This window comes from Coturnix japonica, chromosome Z (assembly GCF_054131305.1).
Source record: "Coturnix japonica strain WE chromosome Z, WE-NBRP24, whole genome shotgun sequence".
Classification (NCBI taxonomy): Eukaryota; Metazoa; Chordata; class Aves; order Galliformes; family Phasianidae; genus Coturnix; species Coturnix japonica.
The window spans coordinates 64,735,407-64,755,442 of NC_140702.1; the positions used below are offsets into that span (position 1 = coordinate 64,735,407).

Here is a 20,036-nt window from a genome sequence, read left to right on the forward strand (position 1 = left end):
CAAAAAAAAAGCAAAAAAAAAAAAAAAAAAAGATGATTAGCAGGGCCCTGTAAAACACAACCACCGCAGTTTTTCTGTAAACTGTTGATTTTCACGTTCCTCGCTGTCTGGCTGACCGTGATGCAGAAGGGAAAGCACACCAAAGTGATCATCCAAAGGACGGATCACCATCCTACAGCTGAGGGCCCGACCCACGCGGCCTGCAGGGCGGCACGGCCCCGCTCTGCGAGGATCGATGTCTCGGCGCTCGGCAGGCAGCGGCGGCGCCATGGCGCTGAGCGGGGTGCGGGTGCTGGAGCTGGCGGGTTTGGCTCCCGCTCCGCTTTGCGGGATGATCCTCGCCGACTTCGGGGCCCGCGTGGTGCGGGTGGACCGGGCTCCCCGCTCCGCCGTGGCCACCGACGTGCAGGGCCGCGGAAAGCGCTCCTTAGCGCTCGACCTCAAGCGACCCCCGGGCGCGGCGGCCCTGAGGCGGCTGTGCGGCCGGGCAGACGTGCTGATCGAGCCCTTCCGCCACGGTGAGGCGGCGGCGGAGCCCCGGGTTAAGGGTTGAGGGCTTCCCGCAGCGCTCGGAGCAGCTCCATGGTGTGCTCTGTGAGAGGGAGGGGGCGGGTGCGGTGCTGAGGGGGATCCCTCAGTGTGTGGCTTTTTTGATGTGTACAGGGGAAATGGGAAGGGAACAGCTTCTGGAGTTTTATTTCCTGTGGCTGGGGTGGGACAGACGGGGATGTGTCAGCCCAGATGCACCAGAGGGAGAAACCGTGCTCTCCACCAGGCTTTGCCCCACGGCCTGGGGCAGGCTGAGAAAATGGTGCTGGGAAACACCCGTGTATCTGACAAGGCGTGTGTGAGCGTGGGCTGCAGGCCTGTGGTGTCTGTCAGCCCTGCTCACACTTGGGAGGTTAATACAGGAGATGTTCTTGGAGCTTGTGATTCCTCTGCGGGTGGCAGATGTGTATGAGATGCTTTATTCATTCGTAAAACATGTTTTTAACTTTAGGAATTTCTAGTTTCAAGAGATGGGACTTCTGCCCGATGAGGACAGAATGAGGGAGATGGGGCTGTTCAGCCTGGGGAAGGGAAGGCTCTGAGGTGTCCTGATAGAAGCCTTGTAATATGTAACTAAGGGATGCAAGAGAGACCGGGACAGACACTTCAGCAGAGTCTGTTGTGGTAGAACGAGGGGAAATGGCTTCAAACTAACATAGGGGAGATTTAGATTGGATGTACAGAAGTTCTTTACAGTAAGGGTGTTGAGGCACTGGAACAAGTTGCCCAGACAGGCTGTGGATGCCTCATTGCTGGAGACATTCAAGGCGGGACTGGAGCAGTCTCTGAGCACCCTGATCTAGCTGCAGATGTCCCCATTGTGGGAGAGTTAGGCTATGTGACCTTTAAGAGTCTCTTTCAACTCAAACGGTTTTATGATTATCAGAAAATGCTGGCAATTTTTAAACTAGACATTAAGGTTTGTGGGCCTAAAACTGTAAAAGATAAATGTGTGATCAGCATAGTTAATGTGAACCAAAGAGATGAGAAGAGCCTAAGTGCTAAGTGGAAGGGAGGTTTCTTTAGGCACATGTATTTTGACCTTCAGTCAGTGATCTTGAGGCACAGTGATTGTTGAACAACCAGTCCTCAGTGGTACATGAAAATCTTGCTCATACAATAACAAGAGATTCAGTAGAAAGAAGCTTTTGACTTTGACTGTGTATTCTGAGCCAGTCCTCTAGCTTTGATGTCAAGTAAGTGAATTTATGGATGGAGTATATTTGGCACTGTCAATAACACTTTCCATTGGAAGTCTTTATACAGGCCAGACCTGATCTTGTTTGAAGCTTCTTGACAGTGGTTCCTATTTTAAGCTACGATCATGAATCCTCAAAACTTCTGTCTTTAGGAAGACTGAAATTTTCTTTCATTTCCTCGTGGTAATTAGATAAACCTTGCTTTTCTGGAATTGGTGTGAGTTTGTAGAACTGTGGTACCAAATATCACCCATTTCTCTGTAATGTTAAATATTTTCAGTGCCTGTTAATACAAGAGAAGTAGATCTCAAGGAATTTGAAGGTGTAGTAATTCTGTGAACAGCCTGAAACAAGTTGCAGTAATAGGTTGTGGAATAGAACAGACATACCAGTTATGTCAGTACTGGGACCTGTCCTGTTTAATATCTTTATGGATGACCTGGATGAGGGGATTGAGTGGACCCACATCTCTGGGCAACCTATTCCAGTGCTTCACCACCCTCACTGTAAAGGACTTCCTGAAAGACCCCTCTCAGATCACCTCGCAACCTTCTCTTCTCTAGGCTGAATAGCCCCAGCTCTCCTTCATCCTGTCCTTGTAGCAGAGGTGTTCCATCCCTTGGATCATTTTTTGTGGCCCTCCTCTAGACACACTCCAGCGGGTCTGTGTCTCTCCTGTACTGAGGCCACCACATCTGGATGCAGTGCTCCAGGTGAGGCCTCATCAGCACAGAGTAGAGGGGCAGTCACATCCCTCACCCTACTGGCCACACTTCTTTTGAAGCAGCCCAGGATACATTTGGCTTTCTGGGCTGCGAGGGCACACTGCTGGCTCATGTCCAGTTTCCCATCCACCAGTACCCTTGGGTCTCCTTCATCAGGATTGCGCCTATCATCCCCCAGCTTGTGTTGGTAGTGAAGGTTGCACTGACCCAGATGCAAGATATTGCATTTGGTTTTGCTGAACCTCATGAGTTTCACCTGAGCCCACTGTTCCAGCCTGTCTGGGTCCCCCTGGGTGGCATCCTTGCCCTCTGGTGTGTTGCCCTTACCACACAGCTTGGTGTCATCAACAGACTTGCTGAGGGTTTGCTTCACTGTGCTGTCCATGGCACTGATGAAGATATTAAAGAGTATCCACCCCAGCACTGACTTCTGGGGACCCCACTTGTCACTGATCTCCATCCAGACATGGAGCTATTGAATACCACTCTATGGACTCAATCTTGCAGCCAGTTCTTTATTTATTGAACAGTCCACCCATCAAATCCATAACTTTCCAATTTGGAGAGAAGGATGTAGTGGGATACCTTGTCAGAGGCTTACTGAAGTCCAGATAGGTGACATCAGTGGTTCTTCCTTTGTCCATTGATGCAGTGACACCATCATAAAATGCCACTAAGGCTGGTCAAAGAGGATTTGCCCTTTGGTGAAGCCATGCTGTTTCTCCCCTATCTCCTCATAGCCTTCCATGTGTCTTAGCATAGCTTCCAGGAGGATCTGCTCCGTGATCTTTCTGACACAGAGGTGAGACTGACAGATTGGTGGTTCCTGGGATCTTCCTTTTTACCCTTCTTAAAAATGGGTGTGTTGTTGCCTTTTGTTCAGAGACCAGAGTTGTCTGGCTGCCATGACTTTACAAGTATCGTTGAAAGTGCCTACCCCAAGTCACCCCCTCAGGATTCTGGGATGCATCTCACCAGAACCCACAGTCTTGTGGATATTCAGGCTCCTCAGGTGCTCACAAACTTGATCTTTGCTTACAGCAAGAAGGATGTTGCTTCCCTGATTCCCCACTACCTAATCAAACATTTGAGGGCTGTGTGGTGAGCAGATATTAGAGAAGATGGAGGCAAAAAAAAAAGTTAATTTCCTCAGCCTTCTCCTTGTTACTGTTTTATCTGCTTGCCCATGTCACTCACTGGGCAAGTATACCCTCCTGGACCTTCCTTTTGTGGCTGAGGAACCTGAAGAAGCCTTTCTTGTTCTTTTTGGCATTCTTTGCCAAGGTCAGTTCAAGCTGGGTCTTGGCTTTCCCGTCCCCATCCTTATGTAGCTCATCTTTTGACCACAGACTCATTGCTATGTAGGCCATCTAGTTGTCTAGAAATCCAAAGTTCTGGCATTGGCACCAGCTACAAAGCCACATATTTAAAGGTAAGAAGATCGTTTGATTTGTTTCCATGTCCTTTCCCAATTCAAGAAGCAGAGAGGAAAAGGTGATCGGTGCATTCAGTTCCCTTAGCTGTTGTCCCAAGGCCTTGAAACCCATGACCCACTTATAGCTGCTTCATCTCTCGCTGTATAGAAAAGCAGTATGGGCTTGTAGCCTGACAGCTATAACAGGCTAGGTAGAACAGGGTCTGCTCAACATACTGGGTATCAGTTCCCTGGAGGGAGGAATCACCTACAACTAATAACTGTCTCTTTTTCTTCATCATGACTGAACAAAACCAGAATCCAGACAGCAACCACAGACAATGCTGCAGGCTTGGGGCAGAGTGTCTGGTAAACTGTAAAGGACATGGACCCAGGGGTGCTTATCAGCGTTTGACATGAGCCAGCAGTGTGCCCTACTGACCACAGAGGTTCAGGTTGGAAAAATTTCTTCTCTGAGAGAGTGGTTGGGTGCTGGAAGAGGCTGTTCAGGGTAGTGGTTGAGTCACCATCCCTGAAGGTGTTTGTGAAATACTTTAGATGTTCTACTGAAGGATGTGGTTTAGTGGGAAATAGTGGTCATAGGTGAGTGGTTGAACTGGATGATCTTGGTGGTCTTTTCCAACCTTGATGGTTCTGTGATTCTATAGAGAGTCAATCCCCTCCTCTCCAAACTCAATCTCCCTGCAATCCCAATATAGATAATGGCATACAGTGTGACCAGAAAGCACTGAGCCAATACAAATACATATTTATTTGCAACTTGAATCTGCTACTTTAAAATCCGTTATTTTAGAATGCAGGTTCAAAAATTTAGGCCTGATTACTGTAAACCCGTGCTGATCAAGCCTATTTTTCATTGATTTCTAAAAGTTCTTTTTTCTCTGTTATTTTTTAACACATCTTCTTTTGTACAATTATTGCAAATGATTTGTGGAATCCATACTGGCATGGTCCATTTGTGTAAGTGAGTTAAAAGACACAGGAATGCATGTTGTACTGAGAGGTTAATATGATGAGGAAAATGAGCCTGGTCTGGTGGTTGGTGACGCTGCCTGTGGTAGGGTGGTTGAAACCAGTTGATCTTAGAGTTCCTTATCTACCCAATCCATTCTATGATTCTATGATATATTCCAGTGAAAAATTGAAGCAATTTCATATCATTTAGATGTGGAAAATGTAAAAATCAACTCTTTTCTGGGAGGGATTGTTTTAAAGTTATGCCTGCTTTTGGTGGCATTCTACTGTAGAGCAGAGCAAGCTGTTGGCCTGCTTTTGGAAAACAAAACAAAAAGCAGAAGAATAAGAAATGACCCTAAGACTTAATTTCCATTTAATTGGCTTGCATTCAAAATGTATGCAGTTTGCTGGTAATTTGTTACATTCTGACTGTTAATGTTTTAATATGAACAGTGATTTAGAATGTGTTATTTCAGAGATGGCAGTTCATTTCTGTTGTTTTATGATTAAACCTTTAATCATCTATGTTATTAAACACAAATGCGAATTAGGATTCTGTGGTTTGTCTCATTAAGGTGTCATGGAAAAACTTGGTCTTGGTCCTGAGGTCCTTCTGCATGAGAACCCCAGACTCATCTATGCCAGACTTACAGGATTTGGTCAGACAGGAAAGTATGCCAAGTCTGCAGGTCACGACATCAATTATGTGGCTTTATCAGGTAGGCTGTAAAATTTTCTGTTGAATGAAGTGTTATTCTTTTCCTAAGAAAAGACTGAATAATTCACTGAGAAGTTCTTTGCAGATAGCTCAGATAACCTCATATGCAGTCTGATGAAACAACTGACCAGGTCTAAGGCATACTTGTCTGTATTGATACGAAGTGGGGAAAAAGGCAGTTGAAAATAATGTGGTTTTGTGTGTAGTGCTGTTTTCTTTGAGTATTGCATTGTGGACAGAATGCTGATTTCAAGTATCACAGTTCTACAGGTATGTAGTATTAGACAACAAAATTACCCAACTCTGATGGTAGCAATCAGTGCATCATCAGTGCTGTCAGGCATGACCTGATTTAAACAGCATTTACTGCTGTTCTTACTGCTTCTGATCCTGCTGCTTCTCCAAGTGTATGTGCGAGGAGAGAAAACGGGCCAAAAAATTCTGTGTTTCTTCCAACTTTAAAGAAATAAGACAAAGTATTTTAAAGGTATCTGTCCTCAAAATGAGACGTCACATAATGGGTGACACGACCACATGCAGAGTTTTATTTACCCTAAGGGACATACAAGGAAGCTAAAAAGAATGAAATGACAGTAAGAAGGCTGTTTGGGATGTCAGAAAAATGCTGACAGATTCAGAGCTCTGACTGGAGTAAATTTACCTAACCTTTACTCTATAACCTTTCATTTTCTGCATAATTTCTGGCATAAACATAGGTTCCTAGTGCCTGTTGCATGCAATCAGAGGTTGCCTTTGTATGTTATTCATCCATTCCTCTGATACACAACCTGTTTTTAGAAGACAGTTCAAATGAGAGAGTAGAACAGAAACAGGGATGTCAGTATGAAATCTTTTGTTAGTTCTGTTAATTCTTGGATTATGAGCATTGAAGATTGTAAATCTGCATTTTACTTTAAAAGCTCCAAACAAGAAAAATTCACTATTGTTGCTCTGAGGAATGTTCATAATGCCTACTAAGTTTTTTTTATGGGGGCTCTATCCATGTAGAAGTATTAATGTAGAACTATTGTATACAAGTTAATTTTCTATGAAATGTTGTACTTATGTAGCCAAATGATCAGTGATTTATTTACGAGATACTAACTTCTTTATTAATTTATATTTTTAGATATTGTCTTCACTGAAGTAATTTCAGATATCCTGTTATTTCATGAATGATGTTTGCTAAGATGTAGCTGGAGATGAATCAGAAAGCCGTTGAGGGAAGTTTGCTCTGGCCTATATTTGCCTGCATAGATTGAAAAGAATGAAACTTGACTTACAAACATCAGTTTTAATGCGTACGTTTGCTTTGTTTGCTCTGCTTTCAGGTGTGCTGTCAAAGCTGGGCAGAAAAGGTGAAAATCCGTATGCACCTTTAAATCTTCTTGCTGATTTTGCTGGTGGAGGTGTGTTATGTGCGCTGGGCATTATTATTGCCCTTTATGAACGTACCATATCTGGCAAGGGGCAGGTTGTTGATGCAAGTATGGTAAGTCTTGTCTTGGAAAAATGGTTGAATTTGTTTGCTAAGATTTTTGTGGGTTTTTTTACCTACTCTAAATCTCTTAAAGGGAGAAAGTTGGAGCTACTGACTAAGGTTTAAAATTGAGAACTTGGAATAGGAAAGTAAATAATCTCATAAAGTAGCTATTTTTTCTACCTGCAGGCAGGTTTCAGAGGTCAGTGTTACCATGACATCGTTACAACATGGGGGGCATACTGCAGCTTTTCTCCAGTGCCTTTCCCTATTTTTCTTCTACTAGTCTACCTTCTTCAAAAACTGTTAGCTGAGTGCACTGGTGAATAAATCTGATATATGAAAATAGGGTATGCAATAAACAGCAAAATAATGATCCTATTACAACATTTGCATTAGTTTTGTCCTGGATAAAACTGCTTGTCAATTTGAGGTGCATCATGTCTTATGAGGAGCACCGTTCCCTAGAAAAATTACACAGCCATGGATCACTGCTGAGAAATTAATTTCAAACACTTTGCATTAATGTGCTGTGAAATGAAGGGTATTTTTTTTATTGCTTAATAATTCATATTGTAGAATTTTTAATTATAGAATCATAGAATTGCCTGGGTTGGAAGAGACCTCAGGGATCACCAAATTCCACCCCAGTGCAAGGCCACCCATTTACACATAAAGAAAAACAAATATATTCATGTTTATTCTTGAAACCTGTGTGCTGTCTCCCTCCACTTCCTCCACTCCTACCTTCTCTCTTTTACTTTCCTCCTCTCTGAATTTGTTCACGGGCTTATTTTATTTCTAATTATTTTTAAGTGTTTTTTTGCATTAAGGTGAATGCTGGCCAAGGGATGTTGTTTGGTAAATTCACAGAGAATGTGGATGTGGGAAGAGCTGCAAGCATGTGGGATGACAGGATTAGAATTGAAACTGACCTTTACAAATCAGACAGATGACCTGGAAAAAATTGCCTGAAATTCATTGAGACCTCTGCTCTGTAATTTTCTAAAGCAGAAACAATTAGCTGCACAAATGTGATATGAGAACAATAGGCTGAAGTATCATCCTGGAGGTTTATAGTAGTCACAAGCTGAACATGAGTCAACAATGTAATGTTGTTGTAAAACACATACACACTGTATTGGGATGTATGAGCAGGAAATAGAGCCAGCAAGGTTTCTTAAGTAATTCTTCCAATCTAATCAGTATTTCTAAAGCCTCAGAAAAATACTTTTTCTGACACGACATTTTCCTTCACAAAAAATGACCAATTTGAGGAGGTCCAGTGAACATAATAGAAATGACTGTGAGTGTAAAAAACATGGCCTACAAAGGAAAACTGAGAGGATTTGCATCTTTGTGAAAACACATGGCAAGCATATACTTTAAGTAAATACTCAGAACAGTTCCTGTAGTTCAGAATAGAGTAGTTCAGTTGGAAAGGACATTAAGAGATCATTTAGCTCAAGTATTTGAAGTATTACTTTGTCTTCACTACTCACAGAATCACAGAATTGTAGGGGCTGGAAGGGACCTTTAGAGATTAAGTCCAGCGCCCTGCGAAGCAGGCTCCCTACAACAGGCTGCGCAGGTAGGTGTCCAGGCGGGTCTTGATTATTCATCTCCAGAGAAGGAGAATCCACAACCCCCATGGGCACCCTGTTCCAGTGCTCTGTCATTCTTACTATGGAGAAGTTCCTTAACATATTGGTGCCGAACTTCCTGTGCTTCAGTTGTCAGCAGTTTCCCCCTTGTCCTGTCCCCACAGATCACTGTAAAGAGATTGGCCATGTCCTTTTGACTTCCACACTTACAATATTTATAAACGTTAATAAGATCTCTTCTGAGTCTTCTTTTCTCAAGGCTGAATAGACCCAGATTGCTCTGTCTTTCCTCATAAGAGAGGAATTTTAACTTACTAAAAAAGAGAAAATATTAGTATAAGTTACTAAAAAACAAAACTTAAATACTTTAAGTTATTAAAAAAATTCTGTGTCTCAAGTCAGTGCAAGTCCACTGTGTCCTTACAAGATCTCTGTCTCATTGGGAGTGAAACAAGGGATATTTTTTGGCTGTAGGAATGTGTGTCAGCAGGTTACCTCAGAAGAATTAAGTAACTGGTCTGGACAGCTTTATATATTGTTTCATTGACTCTGTAAGAATAGATTTCGGTACAGTGGTCATAATAGTTCCCACATGCTGGGTATGGTGCAGGGAGGGTGCCACGAAGTAATATGGTGGGCACAGTGATGCTTCTGCACTCTCACACGTATGAGTTACGACAACGCTTCAGGTTCACATGAAATTTAGACACAGAGTCTACAGCTGTTGGTAAGCATCTGATCAAGCATGACTCACTGCTTGTGGAAAGACAGCCACAGGAAAAGATGGTGGTAATGATCACTTGCATAACTGTCCCATGGCAAGAGCATTTAGCTGTCTGACAGAAGGCTGGGGTTCCAAGTCTTTCTCAGCCTAGAGATGTTCAAAAGTAAAACTCCCACATCCTTGAAGAGTTCCTCAGTCACGAGGTTAGAAGTTAGGTTGGTGTGGGTTTATTCTCAGCTTTGTTTTGAACTATTCATTCTGCTGAGGGAACAGAAGACTCATGGATCTGACAGAGGTCATCCAGGGAAATTGTGCCTCTGGATTCTTGTCCCTCCTTCAGAGGCTGTTAATGCTTTTAGCTTTAGGAAATAATTAAATGTAATGCCTAATGATTATGATAATCACCGTACAGTTAGACTAAAGCGAAGTCCTCCCATGTTGTCCTTTTCATGTTTTAAAAGAAAGTGACCACATTAATGTGTGTATGTGGTGTAATTTGAGCATGCCTTTGGAGATTTGTTGAGGATGCTAGACACTTTGGTCTCTGAAGCACAGCAGACCTCATGCAGATGCTAGCTGTCCAGTTACCCGGATAGGGGTATTTTGAAATCCATGTATCAGACCAAAATAGTAGTGCTATTTTTTTATGTTCCCAGGGCAGATAATACAGTGGATAGATATTGTCAGTAGTTCTGACTAATTTGTGGAACCAAAACCTAACTTGTACTTGGAGCTTATTCTGGAATTAGCCCCACCTGTAATTATCCTTACTTGCAGTGTTTTTTGTGTAATTGTTTGTTAAAATGAGCAGTGCAAGATAAGATCCTTAATAAAGTAAGCCCTATTTTGATACCTTTGCAGATCTTGCAAACTTGCATATGATGTTACATATTATTTTTTTCCTAAGAAAGTTAACTTCATCATATGACAATTAGGGCAAAAAATAATTCTTCATTTGTGGCAGGAAATTGAGAAAAAGGTCAAGCAATACATATGAAATGAAGACGCCTTCATGACTGCGTGCTTCAATGATCTGCATACTTTAAATTCTTGTTTTAAAGGGTAGAAATTAATATATATGAAAAATATTTTGATTCATATACTGTGAAAATATGACGTCATCTAATTTTAATCATGCTGTTTACACAGTCCTCATTTGCACACAGCTTGAGGAATCTTGTCTCAATTTCATTGAAATTTCTGTTTTGAAACCATATTAAATTTCTCTTTACAGTCATATATAATGCTGATACCATAGATGTATGTACATTGTACATTGCTACGTGCTTATTGTATATTACATACCTACTGCATATTAGATATGTATTATACATTACACATGTATATATATAGCATAACATATATAGTACGTGTATCAAATACATAGAGTACTGGTGAGAACATAGTAGAAAAAAACCTGTAATAAAATGAGGTGAATGCTGTTTTGCCTTTCAAGCTCCTTGTATTTCTACAGAGATTTGAGTGTTGGCTAGATAATTACACAGCTCAGGTTTTTCACTTTTCCATTGGAATGTTTCTGGTCATGTCCTATTACTGTCACATCTTCACTTACAGTTTTTTTAATGCAGTCAGAAGAAATTAGAGCCTTTTGATGAGCAGAACTGTATAGTTTTGCGTGGAAAGATGGATACAGGTAATTACACAAAAGCTGAACAACCTGAATTTTCAACTAGTTGTGCTTTGCATATCCAAAATTTTGAGGAGGAATCTGAAACAGGATTAACCATGTTTTCTAATGCTGTATTCATGAGACCGTTGCCTATTCAAAGGTTACCTTGGTATGTTGCTATCCTTCTCAGTGACAAGAGTGGAAGAATGTATGTTTTAACACAGGGATCCAGATGAACTTTTCAGTTCTCATGTTGTAAGAAAATTTTAACCTTCATTTTCCTTCTGGCTGTAAAAATAGAAGTATAGTTAGTACATTCAAGAAAACACAGTGTTCAGGAATGTATGCTTTTATATATTTTATATAGTCTTATATACATAAATATAAATACATGAATATAAAAATACAGATAAACTGATACTTAAAGGATTGATGCTTACTGGTGTAGGTATCTTGATTTCTAGAGGTAGAATGCTTGTTGGTGTACAGTGTTCTATAGAGGCAAGAAGTTTATTCTTTCAACTGAAATTACTTATTGTGCTCTCCTGGTGGATATAAAATCACCTAAGCTTTACTGAAGCTGTTGTTTTGTTTTTCTGTGTATCTTTAAGGTAGAAGGAATAGCATACATAAGTTCTTTTCTGTGGAAATCACAAAATTTAGGACTCTGGAACAGACCACGAGGTGAGAACCTCCTAGACAGTGGTGCACCATTTTATGAGACCTACAAGACCTCTGATGGAAAATTCATGGCTGTTGGTGCTATTGAGCCTCAATTCTATGACCAGTTAATAAAGGGTGAGTAGCCTGGAGTAGTCTTTTCTCATCAACAATGCATTATTGAATGACATGAAGTTAGTTATGTCAATTTCTTTGTGAAAGCTAAACACTTCTTGAAACCAAATGGATAGTATGGTAGCAGGAATCTTCTTTCAGGAATTGATTTCTTTGTTTTTAATCCCTTTGTGTTACTCCCAGATACTACACTTAAATTATAATTTTTCTTCTAGAATAACAGCAGTGGTAGTCTGTGATGTGGTTTGGTTTAAGCACTAATGAACTATTTTTAGAACTATTTTATTAAATAGGAAGTGAATATACTTTAAAAGAAGGCTTAATTCTTTGATACAACAAATAAAATTGCAAGCAGTTTCAGTTCTTTCTGCTATAAAATTTTTAAAGTGGTTTGAACTTATTTTAGAAGTAAGTGCTTATTGAAAATAATAAAGGTAAACCAGAAAATTTTATAAAAACCAAAGTTTTGTAACAGGATCTGAGTGTTCTTTTTTATGTGTCCAGCTATGGATGTGATTTCTGTATTTGACTTTAAGAGTTTTGAAATAGGATTATAAAATTTAGTTTACCTGTTCAATAAATTAGAATGATTCATAATATGAAAACTATATAAAACAATTGGAAAGTGTCCAGGGGAGTGTATCAAAGATGGAGAGGGTCTGGAGGGCAAGGTGTGTGAGCTGAGGACCGTGGGTGTGCTGGGCACAGGGCAGAGGAGCTGAGGGGAGCATCATGGCGACTGCAGCCCCTCACAGGGAGTGGAGGGCAGCGCTGAGCTCTGCTCTGTGTGACAGCGATGGGGCCTGAGGGAATGGCATGGAGCTGTGCCAGGGGAGGGCTGGGGTTTGTGAAAGGCTTTGCCCCAGTTAGGGCACTGGGCATGGAATGGACTGCACAGGGCAGTGGGCACAGCCCTGAACTGCATGAGCCCAGAGAACATTTGCACAGTGCTCTCAGACTTTGGGTTTGAATTTGGATGATGCTGTGTGGAGCTGGGAGTTGGGCTTCGTGATCCATGTGGATCCTTCCTGTATAGGGTATTCTGTAATTCTATGCAGAGTCATTATTGCATGAGCTTAAAACATGCGGTAATGTTTTAATTTCATAAATTTATGGTATTAATGAAATTAAGTTTTACTTCCCAAAATAATTTGATATATATTTTCTGTTTCTAGTGTTCTGAGCATGATATACATCAAAATTTGTCAATCTTATTTTAATTCGGTTTAATGAGAAGGACTACCAGCATGCAATATAGCTAATGTGGATATTTTCAGACAGTGTTACGTGTACTGCTTTTTTGCATGAATTACTTGCTCATGGTAAATCTTTGCTGAGTGGGGATGACAGTGCCTTATTCAGTGACTCTCCACTGATGATTCCATCAGTTGTAGAGTGGATCCCTTCTCATAGGCAGTTCCTGCCAGCTCTGCCTCAGTCAGCTGCTCTGTGCTAATAAGAGCATAGTCAGTGCCAGGACCTGCTCTTTTATTGGAGTTTTTGGAACTCAGGAGTGCAGTTAAGACAAGATGTCATGAAGGAAGGAATGGGGTTGTAAGATTGGACATGTCTTTAGGGAGAATGCCCGTATTAAATACTAAAGAAAGATAAAAAGAATAAATCTGCATCTTCAGGTACCCACAGGTTTGGCTTGAAGTGTTCAAATAGTACTCATAGTATTCACTGCAGTGCTCATGGCTGCAGTGTTCTACTCTTCTCAGGAGATTAAGTTGCAGGAGTGGAAGAGACTTGACAGTTGTTATTAAAGGGAATAGATTCTGTAATGGAGTCAGGTGCTGATTTGTCACTTTAAGTGAACTTTTGCTGAACACTCCAGCATCCTGTGCTGATTATTGCTCCAGGATGAAATCTTAGGCTTTTCTCTGTCAGCGAGCCAATATGTTATCTAAGAAGATCATTTTGATGAATGAATCTATTGTCACTGTGTATCATGATCACTGACTAGTTTCTGTTTTACCCAGACATCTATTTACTGAGGAAGCTGCTGAAATCTATTTTCTTCCTTGTGATTTCTCAGAAATTTATAGTGTAAACTTGAAGCAGTAACTATAAATTCACCTGCCAATGCTGGGACATCCACATTTGCCAACTGTATTTTTATGCTTGAAAGTATTCCATTTGCTTAAAATATGTGTTTACTTGATTTTAAGTTTCAGAAGTTATTTCAGCGATAAAATACCTGTTTACTTAGATGTAAGTTATGGTCTCACAGAATGTCAGGGATTGGAAAGGACCTCAAAAGATCATCAAGTCCAATTCCCCTGCCAGAGCAGGAACACCTAGACCAGGTCAGACACACACCAGCCCTGAGTCCAGGTGGGTTTTGAGTGTCTCCAAAGGAGCCTGTTCCAGTTACCCTTATTGTGAAGAAGTTTTTTCTCGTATTTATGTGGAACCATCCATGTTCTGGCGTGCACCAATTGCCCCTTGTCCTGTCACTGGTTCTAAGTATCTACATTCTGAGGCTGAAATGTATATTCACAACTTGTTTCACAGTGTTTCAGTGAGCTTCTTTCTAAAATTCAATATACAGACTGCAGTCTTTTAAGGAAATGATGCTTTTTGCCTTTAATTACTTTTTTTTTTTTTTCTCATACCTAGGCACTAATTTTCTTTCTGTGCTCTTTAAATCGAGACTGAACTAATATTCTTTCACAACACTGTATTTAAAATAAGTTGCTCTTCCTCATTGTATTCATGAGCATGTTATGAATTTCTTTCACATAGGAATAATTACCCTCCTCAGTAGCTCTGCTTGCAAGCTTTCTGAAACAGTACTGTACATAATTAGAACAGATGATTTGTCTTGTGGCTTTGGGACTTTTTTGTCCTTTCTGAGATACCTGTTACAGAAATTCGGTTCAGAATTTAAGCTTTTTAACGTTACAGGAAGTAAAAAGCAGCTTGTGAGAACAGTATTTCTATTTCATAAACTGAAGGAACTTTGACTTAAGCTGAGCCATCTGTTTAAGGTATTAACTCTCTGCTTTGTTCACTTTAAAATAGTATGTTCCAGTTTCTATAATTTTATTTCATACTTCATTTTTTCCCCCATAATTCTGGTCAGTTCTGGTGCTGTTCCAGATAAAATCTGAAGCCTCTGTATGTCTCTCTGTCCATACTCAGAGAATGGGTTACTTTTACCATTCTTTTATAGTGAGAACACAAGGATAGAGGTTTCGTGAAAGCAATAGCTGGAGATTTAAAGATTGCAGAAGTGAGCAGAGGATGTGATTTCTGAAGGTGTTGTCACTGCCCTGAGAATTCTGGTGAGCAGAAGTAAAACCATCTTTTGGCTTTTGGTTCATTTCAGTGTTTTCCTTCAGAATTAGGATCCCAGTACTGGAACTGAGTGCAGTTAATGAAACAGTGAGGAAAGTTCTTTTTTAAGGATCTTCAGAGAGAGCCTTAATAAGTTAGAGAAAATACGTCTTGGTTTGAGAAAAATGTTGGCTTTGTGGATAGTGTTCAGCAGCAAAAATTAATTTTTTTCTTACCATAACTATATAAAATTTAAAAATAAATTGCTTATGTGAGAGGCTGAGGCTGCATAAAATTGACATGGTAAGTAATTGGTGTAATAGCTTCAGTGTCATGAGTGGAATTCTGATTTCACTATAGACCTTTTCCTGTTCACAAACATGCTTAATCCTTTTGCTTATATTAATTTTATTACTGCAAAAGCTAGCCAGTGAGTAATGAAAATACCTTTGCATTTTACAAGAAATCTGGTGTAAGGTACATGTGCTAATATTAAGTCTCAGTATTCAAATAAAAAGAATGTCCTCTAGCTGACCTATAAATTGGTTCTGCAAGTTTCTCTTGACGTTTAGCAGTACAAGCTCAGTACTGCAGTAGCTGAGCTAGGAGAGGCATGCAGAACATGAAGTTCATGTGTCAGGTAAGAAGCATGAACTTTTCACTGCCTGTGGCAATGGGGCTTGAACTTGATCCTTGGGGTGCCTTCAAACCCAAGCCATTCTGTGATTCTATTATTCCATGAACCTTACCATAAAAAGTGAAGTTTGTGTAAATTTATATTGATAGGAAAAGCAGAAAGAGTCATAAAAGTTATGAACATGTGTTTAATAAACTTTTTACTACATTGTGCATCTTCTATTTAAAAAGGATGGAAAAAAAATTAGAAATCATTTGAATAACATAGTTAATTAAATCTTTATGAGGGATTTCTTCAGAGTTCTCCATTTAGTGATGGTGACATATAATGTGCTATTTCAAAAATCTATTAGTGTTCAATGCAACAACATTGCAATTAAGAACTGCACAGAGTGAATAACCTTAGATCACATTTAAATTGGAGCTAGGGGTGCTGATGGTTTCCTCATTACATTTTGGACGATTTTCCCTTATAATTTTAAGTTTTACTTGAGTTTGTTTTGTGTGAGTTTGTTTCAAAATTTCTGAAGGAACTGTGTTTCCAATTTGTTGCTTCAGTAAATAGTGCACAGGTAATGATTCAATAAAGCTGTGGCAATTATGGGGAACTTAAAGCTGTACCATTGCAAAGAGACTTAGTTTTTGTTTTTTCCTTTTTCTTTTGAAAACCATGATGTCAAAACTGTACCAGGTAGGTACAGCTTTTCTGAACAAAAATCTTTAGATGAAAATCAAAAACAAGCTTGGAAACTGGTCTTGATTGCTCTACCAGATACTCTGTGTAAAGGATATTTTGCTTTTGATTATATTGGGAGAAGTATATCATTTTGTGGTATCCCAAACAATTCTGTGCTGTGTAATTGTTTCCTTGTTGACTCAGTTGTTCCTGCTGCAGTTCTCTTCATCTGCACCACAACTGGTTAGCACAAGCTGGAAAATGAGAGGCTTTGGTGCTTAAATGTTGTCAGTTCATACTATTTAAAGTTGAGGTCTTCAGTGGTCCTTGGAAAATGAGCATGTAATATTAAATTCTAGGTTCTGCATATTGTTCTATTTTACTGGAGCATGTGTGGTTAGATTCAGCCAACTTTCCATCTGGCACAATCTCCAGTTGTAATTGTGTAATGGGATAACTGTATCTCTTTATTCGAATTGGACTGAATGGTAGAACAAAAAACAAAATTAATAAGCATATTAATGCTAATCAGACAGTGTTCCCAGTTGACCTAATATCAGGCATGGGGATGGAGTCTCAGGTAGTATACTGTTACTTAGGTTTACCTGTTGTGAGAGGTAAATTTAAATCAACTCCTAGTTCTGAAGTAGTCTCACACTGCTCCTTCTCAGTTCAATGATCAACTCCATTTTGTAAGGATCTTTAGGTTCAGTTTAATTAAGGATACTTAACCGCTGTGAGTAGTTAATCCTTTTATGAGGGTGATATGAATGGCTAATAGATAAACGACAGCTTTGTAATCTGGAGGCAAATATGAGGCCCAAGAAATGCATGTGGCGAAGATTCTGAAGAATGAGAAAGATGTCTTCTTTTCTTACCCCTTATGTTTCACATAGCTGCATTTCCACTCCCTTCAGTGATAATGAAGATGTAGAAATAGAGGAAGATACAGAAATATTGTTTTTGATTTTTTTTTTTCCTGTCTGCAGCTGAATATGGGAGTGCTGTGTAAATGCTACCTGCAGACAGCCTACGTACCAAACTGTTGTGTCTCAGAAAGGCTTTGTGTATTGCATACCTAGGTAGCCCACGTAACTGACCTTCTGGGAAGCTGGGTCTTTAAGCAGTTAGGGGGTGTAGGTTTAAGAGCAAAAGCAGAAGAATCTGAACCTAGAAGTGTGCTGGAGAGCTGAGAGCAGCAGATCTTCACTGTCTTCAGCTCTAGCATGGAAATACCCAATGATTCTGGACTCCTAAGAGCTTCTGAGCCGTAAGTGTGTTGCTGCAGCCCTCAGCCCATTCACCAGAGTTTTGTACTTGCCAGTAGATGTACAGTATCTATTCCAGAAAATGTTTTCAGGACAAAATGTTACCTCCAGGCAGCTACTGTTTTTATAAAGTGTTATGAAAATGATGAACTCAGTTAAAGGGCTACAGCTGATACTGTTTGCTCTAATTGGAAATCATGTAACATTTTCTTCTCCCTTACTTATGTAATCAGTATCCTAGTGATTTCTTATTTTTAGTTAGTATGCCATGCTCCGTTGGACTGTCTGCAAAATAATAGGATATTGAGAAACATACTTAATTAGGGGCAGCACTTCATTTTATCTAAGCTAAGCTATTCTGTTTTTCTCCTTTCAGGTCTTGGGCTGGATTCAAATAAGCTTCCCAGTCAGTTGAGTTTCTCTGACTGGCCTGAGATGAAGAAAATGTTTGCATCCATCTTTGCACAGAAGACACAAAGTGAATGGTGCAGTATATTTGATGGAACTGATGCGTGTGTGACCCCTGTTTTATCCTTTGATGATGCTCCGTTACATCAGCATAACAAACAAAGAAGTTCTTTTATCAAAAATGATCAGGAAGAGATAAGTCCCAGACCTGCTCCTCTTCTTTCAAGGACCCCTGCTGTTCCATCATTTAAAAGAGATCCTTTTATAGGCGAGCACACAGAAGAGATACTTCTAGAATATGGATTTACTCAGGAAGAGATTGCTAAACTTTATTCTGATAAAGTAATAGAATCCAACAAACTAAAAGCTAATTTATAATCTGATTATGCAAATCAGATGAACTTTGGGCTGATGCAGTAAGATTAAATGTATTGAATTACATGACAAATGAACGTTTGTGTGCTGTTTCTTTTAAATGAATATTTTAAATGAAGTTTTAAGTGTAATGGAAAACAGTGGGAGTTCTGTGTTTGTGGATGGCTTGCAGTCTACAATGACACCAAAAATGTGCTCTGAAGTTCTGTGCTGTTTGTCATAGCAAGCAGATGTAAGTCCTCAAAATGGTTTTTTAAATAATTTGTCCTGTGAAACTTTTGGTTCTTTTAACTCATAATTAAACTACTCCTTTGCAGTATAATTACTTGAAGGCCATGCTCTTAAAATATGGTTAAGTGCTTAGTAAGCAGTTGATTCTTTACTCATAGATTAATGGGGATCTCACCATATTGGTTGATGTGCCTTATCATACCAAAACAATGGTCTGAATAATGCTGCTTCCTTGTGTTGCTGCAGAGTTATTATGATAAAGTAATTGTATCTAATATCCTGTCTATGTTTTCTTAGTGCAGTCTCCTGATCGTATTATGTTCAGCATCCCAGTTTGCCTGAAAAATAATTTCAGAAATAAATTCCTCGTTATAAAATATCAGCCAGTTTTTGATCCTTTACTTTCTTTCTGGAAAGATGAAAGGCATGGGGGTAGTTGCACAGCTTTTATAAAAGGTTATACTGTAGAGTTGTTGTTTCCTTCAAAATGAGTCATTTGAAATGTTCTTTACTCCTTCAACACAAATTATATATATATATATATTTAAACAATCAGTTATATGGATTTAAATGCAATCTTTGTTAGTCCAACGTGTCAAGAATTTTGACAAAAAGGGTTGTTTTTTAAAACAATTTTGGTCATTTTTCAGTCTTGCTGAAGATAGGCTTGTTGCTTGTGAAGGTTTCCATAGCTGAGATACACTTTATTTTACATGTGTCATGGCAAAGCATCTGCATTAGTACTATACGAAAAGACCTTTTACGTTCTACTCTACAAACACCTGCATGGAAGCAAGAATTATCTTGTAGACACTGACAGATTAGTTAACAGTTATTAAAAGCATTTTAAGTTTCCCATTCACAATCAGTTTGATGAAAGAGAATGTTATATACCATTGCATTATCACAGAGCCATACAGTATCCTGAGTCAGAACGGACCACAGTGGTCATCAAATCCAATTCCTTGCTGCACACTGAGATCTGAGAATTTGCTTAGTGTCATATGCATCTGATTGTATTGGAGCAGAGTAATTATAGCCAAGCATAATCCCTCAGCACACTTAGGTTTTGATCCAAAATTTGGACGTTTGCCTTTTTGTTTTGCTGCCTGCAGCAGATCAGCGCTCTTGCTGAATGAAAAGATGAGGTTTCCCAAGTCTTGGTGTCACCGTTGTCCTGCAGCAGCAAGAGGGAATGACTGGCTTTGTGTCGGGTTAATCCTGCGTCTCTCCCATGTGATGTGTGTTGTAGGCGTGTTTTGTGCTGCAACAGTACTGCTTTAGTCTGGGATAGTTGGGAGCTCTACAGACGCCCCAGAGCGCAGAACTGCTAATGTTAAGACA

The 20,036-nt window shown here is 39.8% G+C and overlaps 1 protein-coding gene across 2 annotated transcripts; it reads left to right on the top strand.

Moving 5' to 3' along the window:
- Positions 1-103: 103 nt before the first annotated feature.
- On the top strand, positions 104-19,074 carry AMACR (alpha-methylacyl-CoA racemase). 2 transcript variants are annotated; one of them, XM_015848396.3, is made up of 5 exons: positions 104-518; positions 5,441-5,584; positions 6,915-7,075; positions 11,633-11,819; positions 18,055-19,074. In XM_015848396.3, exons 1-5 carry the CDS (start codon positions 236-238, stop codon positions 18,462-18,464), a joined length of 1,185 nt encoding a protein of 394 aa, XP_015703882.1. In that variant the 5' UTR covers positions 104-235; the 3' UTR covers positions 18,465-19,074. The 2 variants fall into 2 exon arrangements, with proteins under 2 accessions (XP_015703882.1, XP_085384826.1); XM_085528700.1 differs by lacking the exon at positions 104-518 and adding an exon at positions 4,205-4,342.
- Positions 19,075-20,036: the final 962 nt, after the last annotated feature.

Excerpts from the sequence above, each read along its gene's own strand:
- AMACR (XM_015848396.3), top strand. The coding sequence starts at position 236 with ATGTCTCGGCGCTCGGCAGGCAGCGGCGGCGCCATGGCGCTGAGCGGG. Across the intron at positions 5,585-6,914 it reads CAATTATGTGGCTTTATCAG|GTGTGCTGTCAAAGCTGGGC; the intron begins GTAGGCTGTAAA and ends CTCTGCTTTCAG. Across the intron at positions 7,076-11,632 it reads AGGTTGTTGATGCAAGTATG|GTAGAAGGAATAGCATACAT; the intron begins GTAAGTCTTGTC and ends TGTATCTTTAAG.